Source organism: Oncorhynchus keta, unplaced genomic scaffold (assembly GCF_023373465.1).
Source record: "Oncorhynchus keta strain PuntledgeMale-10-30-2019 unplaced genomic scaffold, Oket_V2 Un_scaffold_187_pilon_pilon, whole genome shotgun sequence".
In the NCBI taxonomy this organism is placed as follows: domain Eukaryota; kingdom Metazoa; phylum Chordata; class Actinopteri; order Salmoniformes; family Salmonidae; genus Oncorhynchus; species Oncorhynchus keta.
In genome coordinates this window covers 150,001-170,498 of record NW_026290840.1, presented here as the reverse complement: position 1 = coordinate 170,498, position 20,498 = coordinate 150,001, and the positions used below count along the sequence as shown (strand labels likewise).

The window sequence follows — 20,498 nt, the reverse complement described above, 5'->3', positions numbered from 1 at the left end:
CCGTACCATTGTTCTGATTTAACCTTTGATCTATTTTTAGCTGCCCCCCCCCCCCAGTTTTCAATGTGTGTATGTTTAATGTGTCTTTTTGTGTGTGTTTAAGGTGTTTGTGTGTGTTTGTATGTTTAACGTGTGTGTGTGTGTATATATATATATATTTAACGTGTGTGTGTGTGTGTTTAAGGTGTTTGTGTGTGTTTGTATGTTTAACGTGTGTGTGTTTGTATATATATATATATTTAACGTGTGTGTGTGTGTTTAAGGTGTTTGTGTGTGTTTGTATGTTTAACGTGTGTGTGTGTGTATATATATATATATTTAACGTGTGCGTGTGTGTGTATATATATATATATTTAACGTGTGTGTGTGTGTGTGTGTGTGTGTATATATATATATATTTAACGTGTGTGTGTGTGTGTGTGTTTAAGGTGTTTGTGTGTGTTTGTATGTTTAACGTGTGTGTGTGTTTAAGGTGTGTGTGTGTGTTTGTATGTTTAACGTGTTTCTTTTGGTGTTAACATGTGTTCGTGTGTGTGTGGAGCATATTTGTTCGAGTGTGTGTGTTTAACGTGTGTGTGTTTTGTTCCTGCAGGCTGTAAGCATGTGGTGTGGAAGGGTTTGGCCCTGGCAGCACTGCACTGTGGTAGGCCCCCTGAGCCGCCAGTTATCTATGGGAGCCCGCCCAGCATCGGTAGGTAGCCTATGACTGGTTAAATGTTGTGTAATGTAGTTGATGGTATATATTACTTCAGTCTGTATGTTCTTTTGGGGAGAATAACAGAATAGAACATAGCCTGAACACACTTCCAGTCACTGTCAGGGTTACAGAGTCTCTGGTCTCCATGGAGACCCAGCTAAAGGTCAGAGTCTCTGGTCTCCATGGAGACCCAGCTAAAGGTCAAGGTTACAGAGTCTCTGGTCTCCATGGAGACCCAGCTAAAGGTCAAGGCTACAGAGTCTCTGGTCTCCATGGAGACCCAGCTAAAGGTCAGTCTCTGGTCTCCATGGAGACCCAGCTAAAGGTCAAGGTTACAGAGTCTCTGGTCTCCATGGAGACCCAGCTAAAGGTCAAGGCTACAGAGTCTCTGGTCTCCATTAAGACCCAGCTAAAGGTCAGAGTCTCTGGTCTCCATTAAGACCCAGCTAAAGGTCAGAGTCTCTGGTCTCCATGGAGACCCAGCTAAAGGTCAGGGCTACAGAGTCTCTGGTCTCCATGAAGACCCAGCTAAAGGTCAGAGTCTCTGGTCTCTGGTCTCCATGAAGACCCAGCTAAAGGTCAGAGTCTCTGGTCTCCATGAAGACCCAGCTAAAGGTCAGAGTCTCTGGTCTCCATGAAGACCCAGCTAAAGGTCAGAGTCTCTGGTCTCCATGAAGACCCAGCTAAAGGTCAAGGTTACAGAGTCTCTGGTCTCCATGGAGACCCAGCTAAAGGTCAAGGTTACAGAGTCTCTGGTCTCCATGGAGACCCAGCTAAAGGTCAAGGCTACAGAGTCTCTGGTCTCCATGAAGACCCAGCTAAAGGTCAAGGCTACAGAGTCTCTGGTCTCCATGAAGACCCAGCTAAAGGTCAAGGCTACAGAGTCTCTGGTCTCCATGAAGACCCAGCTAAAGGTCAAGGCTACAGAGTCTCTGGTCTCCATGAAGACCCAGCTAAAGGTCAGAGTCTCTGGTCTCCATGAAGACCCAGCTAAAGGTCAGAGTCTCTGGTCTCCATGAAGGCCCAGCTAAAGGTCAAGGCTACAGAGTCTCTGGTCTCCATGAAGACCCAGCTAAAGGTCAAGGCTACAGAGTCTCTGGTCTCCATGGAGAACCCAGCTAAAGGTCAAGGCTACAGAGTCTCTGGTCTCCATTAAGACCCAGCTAAAGGTCAGTCTCTGGTCTCCATGGAGACCCAGCTAAAGGTCAAGGTTACAGAGTCTCTGGTCTCCATGGAGACCCAGCTAAAGGTCAAGGCTACAGAGTCTCTGGTCTCCATTAAGACCCAGCTAAAGGTCAGAGTCTCTGGTCTCCATTAAGACCCAGCTAAAGGTCAGAGTCTCTGGTCTCCATGGAGACCCAGCTAAAGGTCAGGGCTACAGAGTCTCTGGTCTCCATGAAGACCCAGCTAAAGGTCAGAGTCTCTGGTCTCTGGTCTCCATGAAGACCCAGCTAAAGGTCAGAGTCTCTGGTCTCCATGAAGACCCAGCTAAAGGTCAGAGTCTCTGGTCTCCATGAAGACCCAGCTAAAGGTCAGAGTCTCTGGTCTCCATGAAGACCCAGCTAAAGGTCAAGGTTACAGAGTCTCTGGTCTCCATGTAGACCCAGCTAAAGGTCAAGGTTACAGAGTCTCTGGTCTCCATGGAGACCCAGCTAAAGGTCAAGGCTACAGAGTCTCTGGTCTCCATGAAGACCCAGCTAAAGGTCAAGGCTACAGAGTCTCTGGTCTCCATGAAGACCCAGCTAAAGGTCAAGGCTACAGAGTCTCTGGTCTCCATGAAGACCCAGCTAAAGGTCAAGGCTACAGAGTCTCTGGTCTCCATGAAGACCCAGCTAAAGGTCAGAGTCTCTGGTCTCCATGAAGACCCAGCTAAAGGTCAGAGTCTCTGGTCTCCATGAAGGCCCAGCTAAAGGTCAAGGCTACAGAGTCTCTGGTCTCCATGAAGACCCAGCTAAAGGTCAAGGCTACAGAGTCTCTGGTCTCCATGGAGAACCCAGCTAAAGGTCAAGGCTACAGAGTCTCTGGTCTCCATTAAGACCCAGCTAAAGGTCAGAGTCTCTGGTCTCCATGAAGACCCAGCTAAAGGTCAGAGTCTCTGGTCTCCATGAAGACCCAGCTAAAGGTCAAGGCTACAGAGTCTCTGGTCTCCATTAAGACCCAGCTAAAGGTCAGAGTCTCTGGTCTCCATGAAGACCCAGCTAAAGGTCAGAGTCTCTGGTCTCCATGAAGACCCAGCTAAAGGTCAGAGTCTCTGGTCTCCATGAAGACCCAGCTAAAGGTCAAGGCTTCAGAGTCTCTGGTCTCCATGAAGACCCAGCTAAAGGTCAGAGTCTCTGGTCTCCATGAAGACCCAGCTAAAGGTCAGAGTCTCTGGTCTCCATGAAGACCCAGCTAAAGGTCAGAGTCTCTGGTCTCCATGAAGACCCAGCTAAAGGTCAAGGCTACAGAGTCTCTGGTCTCCATGAAGACCCAGCTAAAGGTCAGAGTCTCTGGTCTCCATGAAGACCCAGCTAAAGGTCAGAGTCTCTGGTCTCCATGAAGACCCAGCTAAAGATCAAGGCTACAGAGTCTCTGGTCTCCATGAAGACCCAGCTAAAGGTCAAGGCTACAGAGTCTCTGGTCTCCATGGAGACCCAGCTAAAGGTCAAGGCTACAGAGTCTCTGGTCTCCATGAAGACCCAGCTAAAGGTCAAGGCTACAGAGTCTCTGGTCTCCATGAAGACCCAGCTAAAGGTCAAGGCTACAGAGTCTCTGGTCTCCATGAAGACCCAGCTAAAGGTCAGAGTCTCTGGTCTCCATGAAGACCCAGCTAAAGGTCAAGGCTACAGAGTCTCTGGTCTCCATGAAGACCCAGCTAAAGGTCAAGGCTACAGAGTCTCTGGTCTCCATGGAGACCCAGCTAAAGGTCAAGGCTACAGAGTCTCTGGTCTCCATGAAGACCCAGCTAAAGGTCAAGGCTACAGAGTCTCTGGTCTCCATGAAGACCCAGCTAAAGGTCAGAGTCTCTGGTCTCCATGAAGACCCAGCTAAAGGTCAAGGCTACAGAGTCTCTGGTCTCCATTAAGACCCAGCTAAAGGTCAGAGTCTCTGGTCTCCATGAAGACCCAGCTAAAGGTCAGAGTCTCTGGTCTCCATGAAGACCCAGCTAAAGGTCAGAGTCTCTGGTCTCCATGAAGACCCAGCTAAAGGTCAAGGCTTCAGAGTCTCTGGTCTCCATGAAGACCCAGCTAAAGGTCAGAGTCTCTGGTCTCCATGAAGACCCAGCTAAAGGTCAAGGCTACAGAGTCTCTGGTCTCCATGAAGACCCAGCTAAAGGTCAAGGCTACAGAGTCTCTGGTCTCCATGAAGACCCAGCTAAAGGTCAAGGCTACAGAGTCTCTGGTCTCCATGGAGACCCAGCTAAAGGTCAAGGCTACAGTGTCTCTGGTCTCCATGAAGACCCAGCTAAAGGTCAAGGCTACAGAGTCTCTGGTCTCCATGAAGACCCAGCTAAAGGTCAGAGTCTCTGGTCTCCATGAAGACCCAGCTAAAGGTCAAGGCTACAGAGTCTCTGGTCTCCATGAAGACCCAGCTAAAGGTCAGAGTCTCTGGTCTCCATGAAGACCCAGCTAAAGGTCAGAGTCTCTGGTCTCCATGAAGGCCCAGCTAAAGGTCAAGGCTACAGAGTCTCTGGTCTCCATGAAGACCCAGCTAAAGGTCAAGGCTACAGAGTCTCTGGTCTCCATTAAGACCCAGCTAAAGGTCAGAGTCTCTGGTCTCCATGAAGAGCCAGCTAAAGGTCAGAGTCTCTGGTCTCCATTAAGACCCAGCTAAAGGTCAGAGTCTCTGGTCTCCATGAAGACCCAGCTAAAGGTCAGAGTCTCTGGTCTCCATGAAGACCCAGCTAAAGGTCAAGGCTACATAGTCTCTGGTCTCCATTAAGACCCAGCTAAAGGTCAGAGTCTCTGGTCTCCATGAAGAGCCAGCTAAAGGTCAGAGTCTCTGGTCTCCATTAAGACCCAGCTAAAGGTCAGAGTCTCTGGTCTCCATTAAGACCCAGCTAAAGGTCAGAGTCTCTGGTCTCCATTAAGACCTAGCTAAAGGTCAGAGTCTCTGGTCTCCATTAAGACCCAGCTAAAGGTCAGAGTTTCTGGTCTCCATGAAGACCCAGCTAAAGGTCAGAGTCTCTGGTCTCCATGAAGACCCAGCTAAAGGTCAGAGTCTCTGGTCTCCATGAAGACCCAGCTAAAGGTCAGAGTCTCTGGTCTCCATGAAGACACAGCTAAAGGTCAGAGTCTCTGGTCTCCATGAAGACCCAGCTAAAGGTCAGAGTCTCTGGTCTCCATGAAGACACAGCTAAAGTTCAGAGTCTCTGGTCTCCATTAAGACCCAGCTAAAGGTCAGAGTCTCTGGTCTCCATGAAGACCCAGCTAAAGGTCAGAGTCTCTGGTCTCCATTAAGACCCAGCTAAAGGTCAGAGTCTCTGGTCTCCATGAAGACCCAGCTAAAGGTCAGAGTCTCTGGTCTCCATGAAGACCCAGCTAAAGGTCAGAGTCTCTGGTCTCCATTAAGACCCAGCTAAAGGTCAGAGTCTCTGGTCTCCATTAAGACCCAGCTAAAGGTCAGAGTCTCTGGTCTCCATGAAGACCCAGCTAAAGGTCAGAGTCTCTGGTCTCCATGAAGACCCAGCTAAAGGGCAGAGTCTCTGGTCTCCATTAAGACCCAGCTAAAGGTCAGAGTCTCTGGTCTCCATTAAGACCCAGCTAAAGGTCAGAGTCTCTGGTCTCCATTAAGACCCAGCTAAAGGTCAGAGTCTCTGGTCTCCATTAAGACCCAGCTAAAGGTCAGAGTCTCTGGTCTCCATGAAGACCCAGCTAAAGGTCAAGGCTGCAGAGTTTCTGTTATTTCAGTTCTCCTGTTTTTCTTCTTCTTCTTCCATAACAAAATTATAATAATGTAAGTCAACCAGTTAATGACATTAGTATGGTATTATGCTGGAACGAACAACTTTGTGTGTCTGTGTGTGTGTGTGTGGTGCTGGTGTGTGTGTGTACACAATCTTTGCGGTGTGTGCGTGTAGTGGAGACAGGTCACGGCCGTCGTCTGATTGGTTCGTACCGACTGGGTCAACTCCTCCCCACTGCGGTCTACTCACACATGAAGATGCACAAGAGGATTCTGGGACATCTGTCCTCTGTCTACTGCGTCACCTTCGACCGCACTGGACGGCGCATCTTCACCGTAAGAACAGAGTGTGTTTAGGCTGCTGAACCGTCAGAACAGAGTGTGTTTAGGCTGCTGAACCGTCAGAACAGAGTGTGTTTAGGCTGCTGACCCGTCAGAACAGAGTGTGTTTAGGCTGCTGAACCGTCAGAACAGAGTGTGTTTAGGCTGCTGACCCGTCAGAACAGAGTGTGTTTAGGCTGCTGACCCGTCAGAACAGAGTGTGTTTAGGCTGCTGAACCGTCAGAACAGAGTGTGTTTAGGCTGCTGAACCGTCAGAACAGAGTGTGTTTAGGCTGCTGACCCGTCAGAACAGAGTGTGTTTAGGCTGCTGAACCGTCAGAACAGAGTGTGTTTAGGCTGCTGACCCGTCAGAACAGAGTGTTTAGGCTGCTGAACCGTCAGAACAGGGTGTGTTTTGGCTGCTGAACCGTCAGAACAGAGTGTGTTTAGGCTGCTGAACCGTCAGAACAGAGTGTGTTTAGGCTGCTGACCCGTCAGAACAGGGTGTGTTTTGGCTGCTGAACCGTCAGAACAGAGTGTGTTTAGGCTGCTGAACCGTCAGAACAGAGTGTGTTTAGGCTGCTGAACCGTCAGAACAGAGTGTGTTTAGGCTGCTGAACCGTCAGAACAGAGTGTGTTTAGGCTGCTGACCTGTCAGAACAGAGTGTGTTTAGGCTAGGCTGCTGAACCGTCAGAACAGAGTGTGTTTAGGCTGCTGTGAACCGTCAGAACAGAGTGTGTTTAGGCTGCTGAACCGTAAGAACAGAGTGTGTTTAGGCTGCTGAACCGTCAGAACAGAGTGTGTTTAGGCTGCTGAACCGTCAGAACAGAGTGTGTTTAGGCTGCTGAACCGTCAGAACAGAGTGTGTTTAGGCTGCTGAACCATAAGAACAGAGTGTGTTTAGGCTGCTGAACCGTCAGAACAGAGTGTGTTTAGGCTGCTGAACCGTCAGAACAGAGTGTGTTTAGGCTGCTGAACCGTCAGAACAGAGTGTGTTTAGGCTGCTGAACCGTCAGAACAGAGTGTGTTTAGGCTGCTGAACCGTCAGAACAGAGTGTGTTTAGGCTGCTGAACCGTCAGAACAGAGTGTTTAGGCTGCTGACCCGTCAGAACAGAGTGTGTTTAGGCTGCTGAACCGTCAGAACAGAGTGTGTTTAGGCTGCTGCCCCGTCAGAACAGAGTGTGTTTAGGGTGCTGAACCGTCAGAACAGAGTGTGTTTAGGCTGCTGACCCGTCAGAACAGAGTGTTTAGGCTGCTGAACCGTAAGAACAGAGTGTGTTTAGGCTGCTGAACCTTAAGAACAGAGTGTGTTTAGGCTGCTGAACCGTCAGAACAGAGTGTGTTTAGGCTGCTGAACCGTCAGAACAGAGTGTGTTTAGGCTGCTGAACCGTCAGAACAGAGTGTGTTTAGGCTGCTGAACCGTCAGAACAGAGTGTGTTTAGGCTGCTGAACCGTCAGAACAGAGTGTGTTTAGGCTGCTGAACCTTAAGAACAGAGTGTGTTTAGGCTGCTGAACCGTCAGAACAGAGTGTGTTTAGGCTGCTGAACCGTCAGAACAGAGTGTGTTTAGGCTGCTGAACCGTCAGAACAGAGTGTGTTTAGGCTGCTGAACCGTCAGAACTGTGTTTAGGCTGCTGAACCGTCAGAACAGAGTGTGTTTAGGCTGCTGAACCATAAGAACAGAGTGTGTTTAGGCTGCTGAACCGTCAGAACAGAGTGTGTTTAGGCTGCTGAACCGTCAGAACAGAGTGTGTTTAGGCTGCTGACCCGTCAGAACAGAGTGTGTTTAGGCTGCTGAACCGTCAGAACAGAGTGTGTTTAGGCTGCTGAACCGTCAGAACAGAGTGTGTTTAGGCTGCTGGCCCTGTGTGACTGTGGTTGTGACTGTTTGTGACTGTGTGGTGGTGACTGTTTGGTGGTGACTGTGGTTGTGACTGTTTGTGACTGTGTGGTGGTGACTGTTTGGTGGTGACTGTGGTTGTGACTGTGTGGTGGTGACTGTGGTTGTGACTGTGTGGTGGTGACTGTGGTTGTGACTGTTTGGTGGTGACTGTGTGGTGGTGACTTTGGTGGTGACTGTGTGGCGGTGACTGTGGTTGTGACTGTTTTGTGGTGACTGTTTGGTGGTGACTGTGTGGTGGTGACTGTGGTTGTGACTGTGTGGTGGTGACTGTGTGGTGGTGACTGTGGTTGTGACTGTGTCGTGGTGACTGTGGTGGTGACTGTTTGGTGGTGACTGTGGTTGTGACTGTGTGGTGGTGACTGTTTGGCGGTGACTGTGGTTGTGACTGTTTGGTGGTGACTGTGTGGCGGTGACTGTGGTTGTGACTGTTTTGTGGTGACTGTGTGGTGGTGACTGTGGTTGTGACTGTTTTGTGGTGACTGTGTGGTGGTGACTGTGGTTGTGACTGTTTTGTGGTGACTGTGTGGTGGTGACTGTGGTTGTGACTGTTTGGTGGTGACTGTGTGGTGGTGACTGTGGTTGTGACTGTGTGGTGGTGACTGTGTGGTGGTGACTGTGGTTGTGACTGTGTGGTGGGGACTGTGGTGGTGACTGTTTGGTGGTGACTGTGGTTGTGACTGTTTGGTGGTGACTGTGGTGGTGACTGTGTGGTGGTGACTGTTTGGTGGTGACTGTGTGGTGGTGACTGTTTGGTGTTGACTGTGTGGTGGTGACTGTGGTTGTGAGTGTTTGGTGGTGACTGTGTGGTGGTGACTGTGGTGGTGACTGTTTGGTGTTGACTGTGTGGTGGTGACTGTGGTTGTGACTGTGTGGTGGTGACTGTGTGGTGGTGACTGTGTGGTGGTGACTGTGGTTGTGACTGTGTGGCGGTGACTGTTTGGTGGTGACTGTGTGGTGGTGACTGTTTGGTGTTGACTGTGTGGTGGTGACTGTGGTTGTGACTGTGTGGTGGTGACTGTGTGGTGGTGACTGTGGTTGTGAGTGTTTGGTGGTGACTGTGTGGTGGTGACTGTGGTGGTGACTGTTTGGTGTTGACTGTGTGGTGGTGACTGTGGTTGTGACTGTTTGATTGTGACTGTTTGGTGGTGACTGTGTGGTGGTGACTGTGGTTGTGACTGTGTGGTGGTGACTGTGGTGGTGACTGTGTTGGTGACTGTTTGGTGGTGACTGTGGTTGTGACTGTGTGGTGGTGACTGTGTGGTGGTGACTGTGTGGTGGTGACTGTGGTTGTGAGTGTTTGGTGGTGACTGTGTGGTGGTGACTGTGGTGGTGACTGTGTGGTGGTGACTGTGGTGGTGACTGTGGTGGTGACTGTTTGGTGGTGACTGTTTGGTGTTGACTGTGTGGTGGTGACTGTGGTGGTGACTGTGTGGTGGTGACTGTGGTGGTGACTGTGGTGGTGACTGTTTGGTGGTGACTGTGGTTGTGACTGTGTGGTGGTGACTGTTTGGTGGTGACTGTGTGGTGGTGACTGTTTGGTGGTGACTGTGTGGTGGTGACTGTGGTTGTGACTGTTTGGTGGTGACTGTTTGGTGGTGACTGTGGTTGTGACTGTGGGTGTGGTGACTGTGTGGTGGTGACTGTGTGGTGGTGACTGTTTGGTGTTGACTGTTTGGTGTTGACTGTGTGGTGGTGACTGTGTGGTTGTGACTGTGGTGGTGACTGTGGTTGTGACTGTTTGGTGGTGACTGTTTGGTGTTGACTGTTTGGTGGTGACTGTGTGGTGGTGACTGTGTGGTGGTGACTGTGTGGTGGTGACTGTGGTTGTGACTGTGTGGTGGTGACTGTGGTTGTGGTGGTGACTGTGGTGGTGACTGTTTGGTGGTGACTGTTTGGTGGTGACTGTGTGGTGGTGACTGTGGTTGTGACTGTTTGGTGGTGACTGTTTGGTGGTGACTGTGGTTGTGACTGTGTGGTGCTGACTGTGGTTGTGGTGGTGACTGTGTGGTGGTGACTGTGTGGTGGTGACTGTTTGGTGTTGACTGTTTGGTGTTGACTGTGTGGTGGTGACTGTGTGGTGGTGACTGTGGTTGTGACTGTGGTGGTGACTGTGGTTGTGACTGTTTGGTGGTGACTGTTTGGTGTTGACTGTTTGGTGTTGACTGTGTGGTGGTGACTGTGGTTGTGACTGTGTGGTGGTGACTGTGTGGTGGTGACTGTGTGGTGGTGACTGTGTGGTGATGACTGTTTGGTGGTGACTGTGTGGTGGTGACTGTGTGGTGGTGACTGTGTGGTGGTGACTGTGTGGTGGTGACTGTGGTGGTGACTGTGTGGTGGTGACTGTGTGGTGGTGACTGTGGTTGTGAGTGTTTGGTGGTGACTGTGTGGTGGTGACTGTGTGGTGGTGACTGTGTGGTGGTGACTGTGTGGTGGTGACTGTGGTTGTGGTGACTGTGTGATGGTGACTGTGGTTGTGGTGACTGTGTGGTGGTGACTGTGTGGTGGTGACTGTGTGGTGGTGACTGTGGTTGTGGTGACTGTGTGGTGGTGACTGTGGTTGTGAGTGTTTGGTGGTGACTGTGTGGTGGTGACTGTGTGGTGGTGACTGTGTGGTGGTGACTGTGGTGACTGGTGACTGTGTGGTGGTGACTGTGGTTGTGGCTGTTTGGTGGTGACTATGGATGTGGCTGTGTGGTGGTGACTGTTTGGTGTTGACTGTGTGGTGGTGACTGTGGTTGTGACTGTTTGGTGGTGACTGTGTGGTGGTGACTGTGGTTGTGGTGACTGTGTGGTGGTGACTGTGTGGTGGTGACTGTGTAGTGGTGACTGTGTGGTGGTGACTGTGTAGTGGTGACTGTGTGGTGGTGACTGTGTGGTGGTGACTGTGTGGTGGTGACTGTGTGGTGGTGACTGTGTAGTGGTGACTGTGTGGTGGTGACTGTGTGGTGGTGACTGTTTGGTGGTGACTGTTTGGTGGTGACTGTTTGGTGGTGACTGTTTGGTGGTGACTGTTTGGTGGTGACTGTGTGGTGGTGACTGTTTGGTGGTGACTGTGGTTGTGGTGACTGTGTGATGGTGACTGTGTGGTGGTGACTGTTTGGTGGTGACTGTGGTTGTGACTGTTTGGTGGTGACTGTGTGGTGGTGACTGTGGTTGTGACTGTGTGGTGGTGACTGTGTGGTGGTGACTGTGGTTGTGACTGTGTGGTGGTGACTGTGGTGGTGACTGTTTGGTGGTGACTGTGGTTGTGACTGTTTGGTGGTGACTGTGGTGGTGACTGTGTGGTGGTGACTGTTTGGTGGTGACTGTGTGGTGGTGACTGTTTGGTGTTGACTGTGTGGTGGTGACTGTGGTTGTGAGTGTTTGGTGGTGACTGTGTGGTGGTGACTGTGTGGTGGTGACTGTGTGGTGGTGACTGTGTGGTGGTGACTGTGGTTGTGAGTGTTTGGTGGTGACTGTGTGGTGGTGACTGTGGTGGTGACTGTTTGGTGTTGACTGTGTGGTGGTGACTGTGGTTGTGACTGTGTGGTGGTGACTGTGTGGTGGTGACTGTGTGGTGGTGACTGTGGTTGTGAGTGTGTGGCGGTGACTGTTTGGTGGTGACTGTGTGGTGGTGACTGTTTGGTGTTGACTGTGTGGTGGTGACTGTGGTTGTGACTGTGTGGTGGTGACTGTGTGGTGGTGACTGTGGTTGTGAGTGTTTGGTGGTGACTGTGTGGTGGTGACTGTGGTGGTGACTGTTTGGTGTTGACTGTGTGGTGGTGACTGTGGTTGTGACTGTTTGATTGTGACTGTTTGGTGGTGACTGTGTGGTGGTGACTGTGGTTGTGACTGTGTGGTGGTGACTGTGGTGGTGACTGTGTTGGTGACTGTTTGGTGGTGACTGTGGTTGTGACTGTGTGGTGGTGACTGTGTGGTGGTGACTGTGTGGTGGTGACTGTGGTTGTGAGTGTTTGGTGGTGACTGTGTGGTGGTGACTGTGGTGGTGACTGTGTGGTGGTGACTGTGGTGGTGACTGTGGTGGTGACTGTTTGGTGGTGACTGTTTGGTGTTGACTGTGTGGTGGTGACTGTGGTGGTGACTGTGTGGTGGTGACTGTGGTGGTGACTGTGGTGGTGACTGTTTGACTGTTTGTGGTGACTGTGGTTGTGACTGTGTGGTGGTGACTGTTTGGTGGTGACTGTTTGGTGGTGACTGTTTGGTGGTGACTGTGTGGTGGTGACTGTGGTTGTGACTGTTTGGTGGTGACTGTTTGGTGGTGACTGTGGTTGTGACTGTGGGTGTGGTGACTGTGTGGTGGTGACTGTGTGGTGGTGACTGTTTGGTGTTGACTGTTTGGTGTTGACTGTGTGGTGGTGACTGTGTGGTTGTGACTGTGGTGGTGACTGTGGTTGTGACTGTTTGGTGGTGACTGTTTGGTGTTGACTGTTTGGTGGTGACTGTGTGGTGGTGACTGTGTGGTGGTGACTGTGTGGTGGTGACTGTGGTTGTGACTGTGTGGTGGTGACTGTGGTTGTGGTGGTGACTGTGGTGGTGACTGTTTGGTGGTGACTGTTTGGTGGTGACTGTGTGGTGGTGACTGTGGTTGTGACTGTTTGGTGGTGACTGTTTGGTGGTGACTGTGGTTGTGACTGTGTGGTGCTGACTGTGGTTGTGGTGGTGACTGTGTGGTGGTGACTGTGTGGTGGTGACTGTTTGGTGTTGACTGTTTGGTGTTGACTGTGTGGTGGTGACTGTGTGGTGGTGACTGTGGTTGTGACTGTGGTGGTGACTGTGGTTGTGACTGTTTGGTGGTGACTGTTTGGTGTTGACTGTTTGGTGTTGACTGTGTGGTGGTGACTGTGGTTGTGACTGTGTGGTGGTGACTGTGTGGTGGTGACTGTGTGGTGGTGACTGTGTGGTGGTGACTGTTTGGTGGTGACTGTGTGGTGGTGACTGTGTGGTGGTGACTGTGTGGTGGTGACTGTGTGGTGGTGACTGTGTGGTGGTGACTGTGGTGGTGACTGTGTGGTGGTGACTGTGTGGTGGTGACTGTGGTTGTGAGTGTTTGGTGGTGACTGTGTGGTGGTGACTGTGTGGTGGTGACTGTGTGGTGGTGACTGTGTGGTGGTGACTGTGGTTGTGGTGACTGTGTGATGGTGACTGTGGTTGTGGTGACTGTGTGGTGGTGACTGTGTGGTGGTGACTGTGTGGTGGTGACTGTGGTTGTGGTGACTGTGTGGTGGTGACTGTGGTTGTGAGTGTTTGGTGGTGACTGTGTGGTGGTGACTGTGTGGTGGTGACTGTGTGGTGGTGACTGTGGTTGTGGTGACTGTGTGATGGTGACTGTGTGGTGGTGACTGTGGTTGTGGCTGTTTGGTGGTGACTATGGATGTGGCTGTGTGGTGGTGACTGTTTGGTGTTGACTGTGTGGTGGTGACTGTGGTTGTGACTGTTTGGTGGTGACTGTGTGGTGGTGACTGTGGTTGTGGTGACTGTGTGGTGGTGACTGTGTGGTGGTGACTGTGTAGTGGTGACTGTGTGGTGGTGACTGTGTAGTGGTGACTGTGTGGTGGTGACTGTGTGGTGGTGACTGTGTGGTGGTGACTGTGTAGTGGTGACTGTGTGGTGGTGACTGTGTGGTGGTGACTGTTTGGTTGTGACTGTTTGGTGGTGACTGTTTGGTGGTGACTGTTTGGTGGTGACTGTGTGGTGGTGACTGTTTGGTGGTGACTGTGGTTGTGGTGACTGTGTGATGGTGACTGTGTGGTGGTGACTGTTTGGTGGTGACTGTGTGGTGGTGACTGTTTGGTTGTGACTGTTTGGTGGTGACTGTTTGGTGGTGACTGTGTGGTGGTGACTGTTTGGTGGTGACTGTTTGGTGGTGACTGTGTGGTGGTGACTGTGTGGTGGTGGCTGTGTGGTGGTGACTGTGGTGGTGACTGTTTGGTGGTGACTGTGTGGTGGTGGCTGTGTGGTGGTGACTGTGGTGGTGACTGTTTGGTGGTGACTGTGTGGTGGTGACTGTGGTGGTGACTGTGTGGTGGTGACTGTTTGGTGGTGACTGTTTGTTTGGCTGACTGATTGTCCAGTTATAGACTGACTGACTGATTGTCCAGTTATAGACTGGCTGACTGACTGATTGTCCAGTTATAGACTGGCTGACTGACTGGTTGTCCAGTTATAGACTGGCTGACTGACTGATTGTCCAGTTATAGACTGGCTGACTGACTGGTTGTCCAGTTATAGACTGGCTGACTGATGGGTTGTTCAGTTATAGACTGACTGACTGGTTGTCCAGTTATAGACTGACTGACTGGTTGTCCAGTTATAGACTGGCTGACAGACTGGTTGTTCAGTTATAGACTGACTGACTGGTTGTCCAGTTATAGACTGACTGACTGGTTGTCCAGTTATAGACTGGCTGACAGACTGGTTGTTCAGTTATAGACTGACTGACTGGTTGTCCAGTTATAGACTGACTGATTGTCCAATTGTAGACTGACTGACTAGTTGTCCAGTTATAGACTGACTGACTGGTTGTCCAGTTATAGACTGACTGACTGGTTGTCCAGTTATAGACTAGGTTTGATTTAGATGTGATTGATCAATGATAATATTGTTTGTAATATTGATTGATTTTAATTGTTGCCTCAGGCTTCATGTTATTGAAAATAATGTCTATTAATACATGTTTGATAGAACAATGACCATGCTGATTGGTGTTGTGATTGGTGTTGTGTTGTGTGAGTGATCAGAGATCATAGTGATTCATTGTTGTGTGTGTGTGTGTGTGTGTGTGTGTGTCTAGGGTTCAGATGACTGCCTGGTGAAGATTTGGGGGACGGATGAGGGCCGTCTACTGGCAACGCTGAGAGGACACGCTGCTGAGATCTCCGACATGGCCGTGAGTTAACACGCACACGCACACACATTTTGGATTTGACATGAAAACAATATAAGAAAAAATCATAAAATTCCCTGCCAATTCACAATGCAGAATAATGGTATGTATGACCGCTAGGGACGGACCGCTAGGGACTGATCGCTACGGACAAACCTCTAGGGACGGACCGCTACGGATGGACCACACCACTAGGGACAAACCACTGGGGATGGACCGCTCCCCTAGGAACGGACCAATGGGGATGGAACGCTAGGGATGGACCGCACCACTAGGAACGGACCACTGGGGATGGACCGCTGGGGATGGACCGCTCCCCTAGGAACGGACCAATGGGGATGGACCGCTGGGGATGGACCGCTCCCCTAGGAACAGACCAATGGGGATGGACCGCTGGGGATGGACCGCTGGGGATGGACCACACCACTAGGGACAAACCACTGGGGATGGACCGCTGGGGATGGACCACTCCCCTAGGAACGGACCAATGGGGATGGACCGCTCCCCTAGGAACGGACCAATGGGGATGGACCGCTGGGGATGGACCGCTCCCCTAGGAACGGACCAATGGGGATGGACCGCTGGGGATGGACCGCTCCCCTAGGAACAGACCAATGGGGATGGACCGCTGGGGATGGACCGCTCCCCTAGGAACGGACCAATGGGGATGGAACGCTAGGGATGGACCACACCACTAGGAACGGACCAATGGGGATGGACCGCTAGGGATGGACCGCTCCCCTAGGAACGGACCAATGGGGATGGACCGCTGGGGATGGACCGCTCCCCTAGGAACGGACCAATGGGGATGGAACGCTAGGGATGGACCACACCACTAGGAACGGACCAATGGGGATGGACCGCTAGGGATGGACCGCTGGGGATGGACCGCTGGGGATGGACCGCTCCCCTAGGAACGGACCAATGGGGATGGACCGCTGGGGATGGACCGCTCCCCTAGGAACGGAACGCTAGGGATGGACCGCTGGGGATGGACCGCTGGGGATGGACCGCTGGGGATGGACCGCTCCCCTAGGAACGGACCGCTAGGGATGGACCGCTCCCCCTAGGAATGGAACGCTAGGGATGGACCGCTCCCCTAGGAACGGAACGCTAGGGATGGACCGCTGGGGATGGACCGCTGGGGATGGACCGCTGGGGATGGACCGCTCCCCTAGGAACGGACCGCTAGGGATGGACCGCTCCTCTAGGAATGGAACGCTAGGGATGGACCGCTCCCCCTAGGAACGGAACGCTAGGGATGGACCGCTCCCCTAGGAACGGAACGCTAGGGATGGACCGCTCCTCCTAGGAACGGAACGCTAGGGATGGACCGCTCCCCCTAGGAACGGAACGCTAGGGATGGACCGCTCCCCCTAGGAACGGAACGCTAGGGATGGACCGCTCCCCCTAGGAACGGAACGCTAGGGATGGACCGCTCCTCCAGGAACGGAACGCCAGGGATGGACTGCTAGGGATGGACTGCTCCTCTAGGAATGGAACGCCAGGGATGGACTGCTAGGGATGGACCGCTCCTCTAGGAACGGAACGCCAGGGATGGACTGCTAGGGATGGACCGCTCCTCTAGGAATGGAACGCCAGGGATGGACTGCTAGGGATGGACTGCTAGGGATGGACCACACCACTAGGAACAGACCACTCCCGTAGGAACGGAACGCTAGGGATGGACCGCCAGGGATGGACTGCTAGGGATGGACCACACCACTAGGAACAGACCACTCCCCGAGGAACGGACCGCTGGGGATGGACCGCTAGGGATGGACCGTCCCCCCTAGGAACGGACCAATGGGGATGGACCGCTCCCCTAGGAACGGACCACTGGGGATGGACCGCTAGGGATGGACCGCCCCTCCTAGGAACGGACCAATGGGGATGGACCGCTCCCCTAGGAACGGACCACTGGGGATGGACCGCTAGGGATGGACCGCCCCTCCTAGGAACGGAACGCTAGGGATGGACCGCTCCCCCTAGGAACAGACCACTAGGAACAGACCACTCCCCTAGGAACGGACCAATGGGGATGGACCGTCCCCCCGAGGAACGGACCGCTGGGGATGGACCGCTAGGGATGGACCGTCCCCCCTAGGAACAGACCACTAGGAACAGACCACTCCCCTAGGAACGGACCGCTAGGGATGGACCGTCCCCCCTAGGAACAGACCGCTGGGGATGGACCGCTAGGGATGGACCGTCCCCCCTAGGAACAGACCACTAGGAACAGACCACTCCCCTAGGAACGGACCAATGGGGATGGACCGTCCCCCCGAGGAACGGACCTCTAGGGATGGACCGCCCCCCCTAGGAACGGACCGCTGGGGATGGACCACTAGGGATGGACCGCTCCCCTAGGATTGGAACGCTAGGGATGGACCGCCCCCCCTAGGAACGGACCTCTAGGGATGGACCGCTCCCCTAGGATTGGAACGCTAGGGATGGACCGCCCCCCCTAGGAACGGACCGCTGGGGATGGACCGCCCCCCCTAGGAACTGACCACTGGGGATGGACAGCTCCCCTAGGAACGGACCGCCCCCCCTAGGAACTGACCACTGGGGATGGACAGCTCCCCTAGGAACGGACCAATGGGGATGGACCGCTGGGGATGGACCGCTCCCCTAGGAACGGACCAATGGGGATGGACCGCTCCCCTAGGAACAGACCACTAGGGATGGACTGCTAGGGATGGACCGTCCCCCTAGGAACAGACCACTAGGGATGGACCGTCCCCCTAGGAACGGACCACCAGACAGACAGAACCATGCACTTGGTCTATCTATCAGTATAGGCAGGTCAGCCACCAGACAGACAGAACCATGCACTAGGTCTATCTATCAGTATAGGCAGGTCAGACACCAGACAGAACCAGGCACTAGGTCTATCTATCAGTATAGGCAGGTCAGACACCAGACAGAACCAGGCACTAGGTCTATCTATCAGTATAGGCAGGTCAGCCACCAGACAGACAGAACCAGGCACTAGGTCTATCTATCAGTATAGGCAGGTCAGCCACCAGACAGTCAGAACCGTGCACTAGGTCTATCTATCAGTATAGGCAGGTCAGACACCAGACAGACAGACAGAACCATGCACTAGGTCTATCTATATATCTGTATCTCACAAGTAAATGCTGTATTTCGCAATTTTTTGGCTTGCAATGTCACACACAGCTCTCTGTTGCCCCATATGAGAAAAGACCTATAACCAGGTCAACATTCACAAGGCCGCAGGGCGGGACGGATTACCAGGAAGTGTACTCCGAGCATTCACTGACCAACTGGCAAGTGTCTTCACTGACATTTTCAACCTCTCCCTGTCCCAGTCTGTAATACCAACATGTTTCAAGCAGACCACCATAGTCCCTGTGCACAAGAACACTAAGGTAATCTGCTTAAATGACTCCCGACCCGTAGCACTCACGTCTGTAGCCATGAAGTGCTTTGAAAGGCCGGTCATGGCTCACATCAAAACCATTATCCAAGAAACCCTAGACCCACTCCAATTTGCATACCGACAAAACAGATCCACAGATCTGTGCAGTCTATACAGCACTTCACACTGCCCTTTCCCACCTGGACAAAAGGAACACCTATGTGAGAACGCTGTTCATTGACTACAGCTCAGCGTTCAACCTCATAGTGCCCTCAAAGCTCATCACTAAGATAAAGACCCTGGGACTAAACACCTCCCTCTGCAATTGGACCCTGGGACTGAACACCTCCCTCTGCAACTGGACCCTGGGACTGAACACCTCCCTCTGCAACTGGACCCTGGGACTGAACACCTCCCTCTGCAACTGGATCCTGGACTTTCCGAATTTTCCTTGTTTTACAATCCTTGTGAGGATTACTGGTACCCACAAGTATAGTTAGTTAAACAAGAAAAACACACACACACACACTTCCATCTCTTGCTAACATAAGTGTGTGTGTGTGTGTGTGTGTGTGTGTGTGTGTGTGTGTGTGTGTGTGTGTGTGTGTGTGTGTGTGTGTGTGTGTGTGTGTGTGTGTGTGTGTGTGTGTGTGTGTGTGTGTGTGTGTGTGTGTGTGTGTGTGTGTGCTCACCAGGTGAGCTATGAGAACACCATGCTAGCTGCAGGTAGCTGTGATAAGACCATCAGAGTATGGTGTCTTCAGACCTGTGTTCCTCTAGCAGTACTGGAAGGTCACTCTGCATCCATCACCTCTCTACAGGTAAGGGGAGGAGGGGGAGGAATGGCAACTCAGGTAGCTAGGAGGGGGAGAGGGAGGAGGAGGGGGAGGAATGGAACCACAGGTAGCTAGGAGGGGGGAGAGGGAGGAGGAGGGGGAGGAATGGAAACTCAGGTAGCTAGGAGGGGGGGGAGGGGGAGGAATGGCAACTCAGGTAGCTAGGAGGGGAGAGGGAGGAGGAGGGGGAGGAATGGAAACTCAGGTAGCTAGGAGGGGGAGAGGGGGGAGGAGGGGGAGGAATGGAAACTCAGGTAGCTAGGAGGGGGAGAGGGGGGAGGAGGGGGAGGAATGGAACCACAGGTAGCTAGGAGGGGGAGAGGGGGGAGGAGGGGGAGGAATGGAAACTCAGGTAGCTAGGAGGGGGAGGGGGCGGAGGGGGAGGAATGGAAACTCAGGTAGCTAGGAGGGGGAGAGGGGGAGGAGGGGGAGGAATGGAAACCAGGTAGCTAGGAGGGGAGGGGGAGGAGGGGGAGGAATGGAAACTCAGGTAGCTAGGAGGGGGAGAGGGGGAGGAGGGGGAGGAATGGAACCACAGGTAGCTAGGAGGGGGAGAGGGGGAGGAGGGGAGGAATGGAAACCACAGGTAGCTAGGAGGGGAGAGGGGGAGGAGGGGAGGAATGGAAACTCAGGTAGCTAGGAGGAGGGGGGGGGAGGAATGGAAACTCAGGTAGCTAGGAGGGGGAGAGGGGGAGGAGGGGGAGGAATGGAACCACAGGTAGCTAGGAGGGGAGAGGGGGAGGAGGGGAGGAATGGAAACTCAGGTAGCTAGGAGGGGGAGAGGGGGAGGAGGGGGAGGAATGGAACCACAGGTAGCTAGGAGGGGAGAGGGGGAGGAGGGGGAGGAATGGAAACTCAGGTAGCTAGGAGGGGGAGGGGGAGGAGGGGAGGAATGGAAACTCACAGGTAGCTAGGAGGGGGAGAGGGGGAGGAGGGGGAGGAATGGAAACTCAGGTAGCTAGGAGGGGAGAGGGGGAGGAGGGGGGAGGAATGGAAACTCAGGTAGCTAGGAGGGGGAGTAGGGGAGGAATGGAACCACAGGTAGCTAGGAGGGGGAGAGGGGGAGGAGGGGGAGGAATGGAAACTCAGGTAGCTAGGAGGGGAGAGGGGGAGGAGGGGGAGGAATGGAACCACAGGTAGCTAGGAGGGGGAGAGGGGGCTAGGAGGGGAGGAATGGAAACTCAGGTAGCTAGGAGGGGGAGAGGGGGAGGAGGGGAGGAATGGAAACTCAGGTAGCTAGGAGGGGAGAGGGGAGGAGGGGGGAATGGAGGAGGGGGAGGAATGGAACCACAGGTAGCTAGGAGGGGAGAGGGGGAGGAGGGGAGGAATGGAAACTCAGGTAGCTAGGAGGGGAGAGGGGGAGGAGGGGGAGGAATGGAAACTCAGGTAGCTAGGAGGGGGAGAGGGGGGAGGAGGGGGAGGAATGGAACCACAGGTAGCTAGGAGGGGGAGAGGGGGGAGGAGGGGGAGGAATGGAACCACAGGTAGCTAGGAGGGGGAGAGGGGGGAGGAGGGGGAGGAATGGAAACTCAGGTAGCTAGGAGGGGGAGAGGGGGGAGGAGGGGGAGGAATGGAACCACAGG

The 20,498-nt window shown here is 53.0% G+C and overlaps 1 protein-coding gene across 2 annotated transcripts in view; it reads left to right on the top strand.

Annotated features, from left to right (window-relative positions):
* phip (pleckstrin homology domain interacting protein) overlaps nucleotides 1-20,498 on the top strand; it is a 129,321-nt gene that overhangs the window by 14,157 nt on the left and 94,666 nt on the right. For both annotated transcript variants that reach the window (XM_052514659.1, XM_052514658.1), the window contains exons 6-9: nucleotides 593-691; nucleotides 5,757-5,917; nucleotides 14,599-14,694; nucleotides 18,775-18,900. In XM_052514659.1, coding sequence (XP_052370619.1) covers nucleotides 593-691; nucleotides 5,757-5,917; nucleotides 14,599-14,694; nucleotides 18,775-18,900 — 482 coding nt within the window. The remainder of the gene's footprint in view (nucleotides 1-592; nucleotides 692-5,756; nucleotides 5,918-14,598; nucleotides 14,695-18,774; nucleotides 18,901-20,498) is intronic.